General features: G+C 53.9%; 1 protein-coding gene across 1 annotated transcript in view; it reads left to right on the forward strand.

The window, feature by feature from the left end:
* The window catches only part of COL16A1 (collagen type XVI alpha 1 chain), a 49,504-nt gene extending 41,303 nt beyond the window's left edge, over positions 1-8,201 (forward strand). The window contains exons 61-70 of the mRNA XM_082456472.1: positions 361-540; positions 1,820-1,870; positions 2,228-2,317; positions 3,815-3,850; positions 4,426-4,470; positions 5,346-5,534; positions 5,898-5,964; positions 6,701-6,877; positions 7,058-7,135; positions 7,867-8,201. Of these exons, the coding sequence (XP_082312598.1) occupies positions 361-540; positions 1,820-1,870; positions 2,228-2,317; positions 3,815-3,850; positions 4,426-4,470; positions 5,346-5,534; positions 5,898-5,964; positions 6,701-6,877; positions 7,058-7,135; positions 7,867-8,069 (1,116 nt within the window). The 3' untranslated portion in view covers positions 8,070-8,201. The remainder of the gene's footprint in view (positions 1-360; positions 541-1,819; positions 1,871-2,227; positions 2,318-3,814; positions 3,851-4,425; positions 4,471-5,345; positions 5,535-5,897; positions 5,965-6,700; positions 6,878-7,057; positions 7,136-7,866) is intronic.
* Positions 8,202-9,909: the final 1,708 nt, after the last annotated feature.

The following is a 9,909-nucleotide window of genomic DNA, read 5'->3' on the forward strand; positions in this document are numbered from 1 at the left end:
AAAGATCATTCAGTTATTCAACAAGTAATTATTGAGCACCTGCTCCGTACCAGGCACTGTTCCAAGCCCTGGGCTACGGTGATGAGTGAGATAGACAAGGTCCCCTGATCCCAGAGCTTCCACACAGGCACAACAAACAGATTAACGCGGAAGGATCAGGCGGTGATGTGCTGTCATAGGGAGGGCCTGGGAGGCGACTTTACTGGAGAAGTGGCCTTTGAGCAGAGGCCCGAATGACAAGACGGAGCCAGATGTCGAGCAGTCTGGTGGAAGAGCATCCCGGCAGGGGTGCATCTGCTGCAAAGGGCCTGAGGCAGGGAGGGCTTGGGGAGCCCCAGAGTCAGCGTGGCGGGAGTGGAGTCCGAGGAGGGTGTGAGTGGGAACGGGAAAGCTGAGCTGGGAGAGGACGTGATGCAGATGGTGGAGGACCTCGGGGCATGGGCAGGAGGGGGAGGGCGCACAAATGACAGCAGAGGTATCAGCGGAGGGATGATGGCGGTGGAGCTGGTGGCAGTGGACAGATCCCGCAAGTGTCTGGAGGTAGATAGAGGACTTGCTCATGACCTGGATGGGGAGGGGGCAGGAGGCGGTAGAAGGAGAGGAATCAAGGGTGACTCCTGTTCGGCTCGGGCAGCTGGGTGAGTGGGTGGTGTACTTACTGAGAAAGGGTGACTTGCAGAGGATGTTTATTAAGCAATAATGGCTTTCCCGTCTACTTTACTCATCTGTAACACAGATGACTGCCAGTTGGCACCTTTGATCAGTGTGACCATGCCGAGCTGGTGGGATTCCAGAGAGCCCTATTGAGGCTGGCTGTACACTTTCCAGAAGGCTTTTGGAAATGTTAAGAATAGTGCAGAACCCCAAAAAAGGAATTCTCGGGTCCTCATCACTATTTTTATGGATCTCAAGGTGTCCAGAGACCTTGGATTGGGGACCCCAGGTCTAGCCCTGTCCCCTCCATGTTACAGATGAAAGAAGGAATCACACACTCTGAATTGTGTCCACATCGGAGACCCCCTGGGGGGTTGGGGCTGTGCAGGGTTCCTCTTCCCACCTCTGTCCATCCAGCCCAGCCCCCTGCTGTGTGCCAGTCCCAGTGCTGGACATTCCTGCCTTAGGAGGCTTGAGATGAGTAGAACAGAGCCTGTGCCTCTGGAACTTTCCATCTGGGAGCATGGAGGGAAGTGCTCTGAGAGAGACCTGGGTGCCCTGGGGTTCAGAGAAAGTGTAGCTCTGACCACCAGGGCGGTGACATTTGAGCTGAGCCTCAGGGGCAGGATGTGGAGAGATGGGGCAGGCCGGAGCCCTCCTGCGTGTTTCAGGCTCATGGCCCTCCAGCGGTAGATGAGCGGCAGGAGACCAGGGAGCTTGGGGCTTCTCTGCGAGGACGTTGGAGTTGGTGCTGAGCCTTTGCCCCTCACCCCTGCTGCGCAGAGGAAAGCTCCTGGTCTCTGCTCTTCCCAGAGAACAGAAGGAAGGTGGCAGGGGGTGGGGGGGAACTCAGAAGACACCCAGGCCCACGTACCATGTACTTTACGCCCTCTGCACTTGGCTCTGGCTCCCAGATCATCCCCTCCGTGCAGACCCCAGAGGTACCACTCGGCCTGCGGCAGGCATGAGGGTCTTGTGTGTTCAGGGCCCCCCAGGCCTCAGCTCTGGCACAGGTCAAATGCAAGAGCAGAAGGAAGGAGGGTTCGGGGAAGAGAATGGAGCAGTCATAACAAGGTTAGGGCGTGTTCTTGCTGTTGGTCCTTCGCTGCCTCCGGGGCCTTATTACTGGAGCCTCTTTCCATCCCACTGACTTGGCTCTCTTTAGGGGCCCCCGGGGTCTCCAGGCCAACCAGGCCCAGCTGGGATCTCTGCAGTGGTGAGTGGCGTGCTCCCCTTGTCCCTCCCTCCCCGGAGTTTGGCCCTGCTCTGCTGCAGGCTCCTCGCAAAGGGAGCCGCGTGGGGTGGGGGGTGAGGGCTGGAGAGCAGCATGTCCCCAGCCCCCCTCCTTCCGTGGCATCGGCCTCTCCTGCGTCCAGACATCTCCCTCACTGGCCTGTCATGAAGACCTTTGGAGAAGCCTGGAGGCCATCCCAGGGCCCTTCCCCAAGTTCAGGCAGCGCCACCTCCCTGTGTGCGGCCTTAGGGTGGGGACCATGGTCCCTGGCACACAGTGTCTGCCTCTGGCTGCGTGGGGTTCACTCTTCCCTCTCACCATCCCTGTCTTTTTCCCTAGGGCCCGAAAGGAGACCGAGGATCCACTGGAGAAAGGGGCCTTTCAGGTCTTCCGGGCCAGCCTGGTCCCCCTGGACACCCTGGCCCCCCGGTAAGACCCTACATCTTGCGGCACAGCCCGGGGGAAAGGGCCAGTGGGCTTTGTCAGTTGCGCGCAGCCCTGCACTTCCGGGGTCTCCAGGGAAGGAGAGGCATTTAGCACGGACGATGGCAGCTCGGAGATTGTGCCTGAGGATCATGTCCTATTTGGAAAAAAGGACAAGCTGTACAAGCCAGCACTGGGCCGACCACACAGCAGACCGCTGCTTCCCGCCATGCACCGCTGTACAGATACCCCCACTAGGTGTCGGACAGGGGAGACTGGCCCCTGTTCCACCCCCGCCGCCTCCCCAGGGGAGCTTGTTGGTAACCACAGAAAACCTGTAAACGTCAGGCACCAGAGACGCTGTGCTACTGCTGGAGCTCTTGCAACAGCTCAGAAACTGCTCCTTAGTTTCAGCTAGAGTTTATACTAAGAGCTGTGATATATTGGTCACTGACAATGTGCTGAATGGTGACCTACGTGCTTGATATTTTGTCATTTAATCTGTACCGCAACCCTATTTAGTAGGTCTGATTGTCCCCATTTTACAGATGAGGAAACCAGGGCTCAGCAAGGTTAAGTAGGTTGTCCAGAGTCACACAGCTAGTGAGTGGAAGAGGCTGCCTGACTCCAGAACTTGTGTCTGGAGCCACTCTGCGACACTTTCTCTTTCAAAGGTTCCAGATGGGTGGCCACATCAGGTGGAACTGACTGCCAGTCTCAGGGATGAAAAATCTCCCCGGGGACTGAGGCAGGGACCCAGGTCTCCTAGCCCCCAGGTCAGGGTGTTTTCCACCCAAGCAGACTTCCTTCTGGGGAGCAGTAGCAATGCCCCTGGAGCTGGTGCCCTGGAATGGGGCGGATGACTGTAGCCCACGCAGGAGTAATCGGTCGGCCCATCTGCCAAGAGGGCCGAGTCCTGCCTCCCACTCATCTGATTCCTGCTGCAGACCCTGGGCAGGCAGGTCCCGCCAACCCTCCATCCCTCCTGCCTGCAGGCTCAGGAGCCTCCAGGGTCCCCGGATGAATCTGCCAGTTGCCTTGCAATCACAGATTTCTCTTCCCCAGCATCCCACTAGAAATGGGCAGGGCCCTGGAGGCAGCCTCTCCTGTTTTGGGGAGGGAGCGGACACTGAGGCTGCCCTGGCCGATCTCTGGGACCTCATCAAGGCCAGAGATTCAGAGTTCACATCTTCATTCAGCAAACACTGAACATACACTCAGGGCCAGGGAATGTGCGAGACGCCAGGATCTCAAGCAAAGAGCAGGGCAGGCGCAGTCTGCTCTTCCCCCATAGAGCTCAGTTAGTGGGGCGGCCGGGAGCAGGCTGGAGGGTGGGGTGGGGTCTGAGTTTCCACAGCCTGTGCCTAGAGTGTCGGGGGGAGGTGGGGAGGATCGTGACTCCTTGGTGGAACTGGGGCTGGCCATGCCTGGTGGGCGAAGTGAGGCATGAAATGCCAAGCTGGGTTGGCACTCACCACAGCTCCATTGCTCTCTACTCCCCAGGGTGAACCTGGTGCAGATGGTGCAGCTGGCAAAGAGGTACCGTTGTGCTGGGCTTCTCCTTTTCTCTGGGGATGCTTCTTCTTGCTCTTAGCTTTGCCCTGACCCCTCTTCATTCATTCAGTAAATGCTCCCTGTATGCACAGACTATCTCTGGACAGATACACAGGAAACCAGGGCCCTTGTTCTTCTGGGGAGAGGGATTGGGGACTAGGGGAGAAGGATGAGAGTGAGCCTTGTTTTTCACTCTTTTTCTTTTTTACCATATACTTGGTCAAAAAGAGCCAATAATAATAATAATACTCCAAATAAATATTTCTTGGGCACCAGCTCTAGCCAGGCCCTACCTTTCATTCTGATTTCTCACCTCTTTTTGTCTGTGACAAGAAACCCAACCAACACGATCATACACGGCCACACCCCAGGAACATGAGTCTCCCTTCCAGATGTCCCCGCTCTTGCTGGCAGGGAGGTTGGCATCCTTTCTCACACAGAGCCCAGTGGACACGGCCTGGGGACCTAACACTGTGGGAGGTCCTTTCACGGCACCTGTCTTTCCTGGACAGCTTGGAGACGCTGCCCAGACTTGATCCCTGACTTTTGCTTTCTTCTAGGGACCCCCTGGAAAACAGGGAATCTACGGACCCCCTGGTCCAAAGGTGAGTGGGCACTGGCCGGGTTTGAGAGGAGAAGCTCATGAGTTGATTAAGCCCAACTATAAGCTCTGACTTTAGCCATGGAGAGGAGACACAGGAAGGCCAGTGGGCAGGGAAAAAAGTGCGCAGAACTTGGAGCAACCTCGTCTCTGACAATTTCTCACGTGGGGCTGTTCCAAGGTTCATTCAATCCTGATTGATTGATTCATTCATTCATTCTGCGAGCATCCACTTGGTCTTGCTTACCCGCCAGGCCCTCTGTCCTAGCCTTGGGCAAACAGAGGTCCCTGAACAATAGGTGCCCACTTAGTCCAGTCACACTTACACTGGAGCGTGGCAGGTTTTACCGAAGAAGATTAGACGTAGCACCGTGGGATCAGAGGGAGGGAGCAATCAGCTCAGCCTGGGGCGTTAGGGAGGCTGCACAGAGAACAGGGACATTTCAGCTGAGTAGGAGGAGTGCACCGCAGAGAGAGGAGGGGAAGGCAGTCCAGGCAGGGAGGACTAAGACATGTGGCTGAGTCAGAATTATAACCAGTGAGATGTGGCTGGAGGTGCAACGAGGCTGGAGAAGATGTGGTCAGGACCGCATCATGAATGGCCTTGAATGCCTGGCCAAGGAATTCAACCTTTATCCTGAGGGCAGTTGGGAGCCATCAGAATTTCTAAGTAGGGAGTAACAACATGAAAACTGTCCTTTAGAAGGACTGCTTTGGGGGCAGCGACATGGGGCAACCTGTCAAGATCCTGTGGCCACAGTCCAGAGGGAGACGCTGGGGGCCAGGTAGGGGGCTGAAGACAGGAGCAGATTGCTGAGACATCGTGAGGGAGGCTTGACAGTACTCGGCAATGCTGGACTGTGCTTCCTGTCCTTGTAGGGTGACCTGGGACCTTCCGGGCAGAAGGGCCAGGCAGGGGAGAAGGGAAGAGCTGGCATGCCTGGCGGGCCTGGCAAGAGTGGCTCCATGGGACCTTCTGGGCCGCCGGGTCCTGCAGGAGAGAGAGGCCACCCTGGATCTCCGGGACCTGCAGGGAGCCCTGGTCTGCCCGGGGTACCTGGCTCCATGGTAAGGCGGGGAGGCTGGCAGCCATGGGCCCTGGCCCACAGAGCAGGCATGCGGGGTAGAGCGTGGACCATTTTAGAAGCTCTTGCTGACACTCTACAGGAAAGAGCATGAGCCCCTTATGGGTGGTTCTTAACTGTGTGGGCGAGTTGAGGGGATTGGGGACCCTTTCCCCAGAAAAATGCACTGACTCGCGAAATGTTTTGTACCACTTTAGGGGGTTAGGACAGTGGGTTAAGTATCTGTAGGAGGCTCCTGGGACCCTTGCCTCCCTTCCCATCCTTTACTTCCATGAAGTCCATCCCCAGGGGAGATGAGCCCCAGGCTTGGAAGTATAATTGAGGCAGGTTTCTTCTCTTTCCTCAGGGAGACATGGTGAATTATGATGAAATCAAGAGGTTCATCAGACAAGAGATCATTAAAATGTTTGATGGTAATTGGCAGCTGGCTGGGTGGCAGTGGGTACTGCTCGCCTTTCCCAGCTGCTTCTCCACCCCGCCCCGGCCTCCTTTTCCCTAAAGCTCAATATCCTCCTCCCCACAACCCCTACTTACCTTGCTCTCCCACTTATAGGCATATGTTCTATTAGGCTTCAGCCTTTCCTGTCACCTGCTCAGTTCAGAGAGAGAATGATTCCCTCCTGCCCTCCCCAAGCCCCCACTGGAGCAGAGGAGACAGCCGAGAAAATTCATATCAAATGAGTCGCATAGAGTGAGCTCTAAATAAAGGGGCAAGCAGCAGCTCTAAGAAGGCTGCTGTGGTTTCATTTTAAGCTTTTTTTCCTGTTCGTTTGTCCAACATTGACAGGTTAGGGACTGGGGAAAACATGGACCTTTCCGGAAGGGGCTAGACATCTTGCTTGGGAAGCAGACCTTGAATGCCAAGCAAGGAGTCTGGACTTTATTCTGAAGCCAGTGGTGAACTCAGGAAAGCCATTGGAGAAGAGAGATGCTGTAATCAGATCTGTGCTTCAGGAAGCTCACAGTCGAGAGCGAGGTGGGGCTAGGGCACAGGAGACCACTTAAGAGATCCACCCACACGTTCCTTGCTCTGACATCCCTCTGAAGAAAGGCTGTCTTGGATTCCATGCTGGGGGCCTGTCTGTAGCATCTGCAGTCGTTCTGAGTCCCTGGGGGCGCCCTGTGACCTGTCCCCGTCCTTTCTTACAGAGAGGATGGCTTACTACACCTCCAGGATGCAGTTTCCCATGGAGATGGCAGCAGCTCCGGGACGACCAGGGCCCCCAGGGAAGGACGGTCCCCCGGGTCGGCCAGGTGCCCCGGGATCACCTGGGCTCCCTGGTCAGATTGGCAGAGAAGGTCGGCAGGGCTTGCCCGGGTTGAGAGGTAGGTCTGCCGTCTGGTTACTGAGGGGCATACCTAGCTCTTGGGGGCAAACACGAGCATTGCATGAGGTCTGTTGTGAATATGGCATTTGCGTGTATACGTGTGTTTCAAATAATCCTACTGAGTGTGTCATTGTTCTACTCGGGGATGGGGCCTCTTATTTTATTTCTTTTGTTCCAGGATTGCCTGGTACCAAAGGTGAAAAGGGAGACATTGGTGTTGGCATTGCAGGAGAAGTTGGTCTCCCCGGCCCCCCAGGTAGGAAAAGCCAGCCTTTGAGACCATGAATCTGGAGCAGTTGAGATCGCCTTTCTTTATGTTCCTTCTATAACATAATTGTGTAGAACCTGAAGTAACCACAGGCCTATCAACCATCATTTAGAGTAATGCCACTGCGTGTAAGATACTCTACGAGGGCGTGTGTGTGAGTGTGCGTGGGGAGGGGGGCGGGTGTTGGGGATGCGGTGGAAGACCCAGTGCCTGCCCTCAAGTCCTAACCTGGGCTAGCACCACGCAGTGGAAGAGAGCTGGATGTGGTGGGGCCAGGGAATGCAAGTCCAGGTCCTGCTCATCCTCTTACTGGCTCTGTGACCTTGACGAGCCTAAGAGAGAAATGACTAAAGCTTGATAGCCTGGCTCTGAGATGTAGCTTCACCACTTACCAGGTGGGTGACCTCTTTGAGCCTGTGTCCTCGTCTCCAAAATGAGAAAATAGTTTCTTTCTCATGGAATTGTTGTGAAGATTCAATGAATAATGCAGAAAAAGCACTTGCCTTGTGCCTGGCACGTGGAAACTCTGAATAAAACTAGCCAGTAGTATTATTGTTATCGTTAAACTAATGTAAGGATCAGATCAGGTCTTCATGAAAATATGGTGTAACTGGAGAAATATTTATCAAATGTAAGGTATTATTTACCATGACTATTATTTTTTCTTTTCTTGTGATCTGGGTTTCCTGATTTTCCTTCTCTGACTCCTTCCTCCCTAGGTCCTCAAGGTCCTCCAGGATACGGCAAGATGGGTGCAACTGGGCCGATGGGCCAGCAAGGCATTCCTGGCATCCCTGGCCCCCCAGGCTCCATGGGCCCGCCGGGCAAGGCCGGCCACTGTAGCCCCTCTGACTGCTTTGGGGCCATGCCAATGGAGCAACAGTACCCATCCATGAAAAACATGAAGGGGCCTTTTGGCTGAAATCACCATTTCCATCAGATGAAGGACTCCATTGGGAACACATGGCTAAAACTTATAGGATTCTGGATGGGTTGTGAATGTTTTGGGTTTTTAATTGCTATTAATATTTTTTTATCAATAAACAAAGAAACAAAACTATCTGCAATCTCACTTCCAGTGGGGCTTCTCTGGGGCTGCAGCTGCATCTCCCTGTCATCCTCCTCTTGTCACTTGGTCCCAGGGTCAAAAGAGGGCATTTCCTTCATCGTCTGTGGTCAACCAGTCAAGCTGTGGGATGCTGCTGTATAGGGGGCCCCCAGCTCAGCTCTCCTCTCCAGATACTTCTGAGTCAACCTTTGGGCCTCTGGACCTTGTGTCCTATCCTTCATGGCACACTTCTCCAAGTCAGAGACAGGGCATCGCTCAGCCTCTTCCCATGGGTGAGCCAAAGGTGGGTTTGAAGACCCTGCTTGCAGCTCATAAAGGCCCCTCCCTGTTTGCTTCCCTAAAGAAACCAGTGTTTGGTACCCCACCCACCTCTTCTTGGGTGTGACCCAAAGACAATCCAGGTGCCCCTTGGGTACTGCCACTTGCTGCTGAGGTGCATTCATCTGCCTGGCAGCACCTCCAAGCATGCACGGTCTCTTCTTGCTGCTCCAGTAATTCCATGATTAGAAAGCCTGTGCAAACAGGAGGAACGATAGGCCACAGCCCCTGGCCCAGGCAACGAAGGACTGCTGCTTCTCCAGGAAATGACATGGAAACTCCTGCCTGTACCAGTGCATGGCCCTGTCACCAGCTCTCCTGGACGGCGCATGACATCTTTTGTTATTCTTTGTTAATCTAGCTCGTGTGGTGCTTTTCCTGTACCTCTTAGTCTAGGCCTTCAGAAACAGATTGCATCAGTGCAAAGGGGTCATGGGCAAGCCACGATCAGATCTGAATTCATTGTCCTCAAAGTCCACTGGGACTTTGGTGATCTATCTGCTGCCTCCTTCTCCATATGTAAAAAGGCTAGGAAGAAAAAAAAAAAGACAGCAAGTTGAATATTACAGAAACGTTCTATCTCAAGCTTCTTCCTTTTCTGCTTTTCAGATCTCTTGTCCTGATGGGCTGGTTGCTCTGTGAGAAATCAACAGGGCACATCCAGAGGGACTTCCAAAGAAAGCCTTTTTACTGGCCCCAGCTTTCTGGAAGTTTTATTCAAGTTGGATAAACTTCAAAGGGATCACAGAGCAGGCTGAGAAATATACCCAGAGTCCAGATGCTTATCCAAACTGCCTGAAGCCTTCAAACTGGCCGTAAAATCTCTCCTGAGCTGGCGTTTCCAGCACAGTTTTGAAAATTCCCTTCTCCCATTGAGCCCCAAATACCAAGAGCTTTTCAGAACCTTTGCCCTGTTTTTCTTCCTGCCAGGAGCAGAGGTGTGCCGATGGCCAGGGAAATGCAATCAGGCAGACTCCTGAGTATGCCAAGTGCCTCACATGATGTTTCTAGATAAAGGAGGAGCCAATTCTTATTTTATCTCTCACCAGCAATTCTCAGTTAACCCTGATTCTAACATAAAACATTAAAAAGCAAACTCATCCTCTTTGCATTGAAGTAGCAGCCAGTTTTGGACAGCGGATGAGGACAGATGTTAAAGTGCTCCCATTGGAAGGCCAGCTTCCTTTCCACCCAGTCTGTGAAGCACTAACCGATGATGGGCCTCATGATAAGGAGCACGTTGGTGTGAGTAGAAAGAAAAGGAAGCAAGGACCAGCTGTTGAATTGAGCAGGTTGGCTTTGAAGGCCAGAGGGGGAAAATCGCTATGAGGAAACATCAAACTCAAGCCCTCTGAGGACCACCAGGGAACCGATC

This window comes from Balaenoptera physalus (genome assembly GCF_965194825.1).
Source record: "Balaenoptera physalus genome assembly, chromosome: 1".
Lineage (NCBI taxonomy): Eukaryota > Metazoa > Chordata > Mammalia > Artiodactyla > Balaenopteridae > Balaenoptera > Balaenoptera physalus.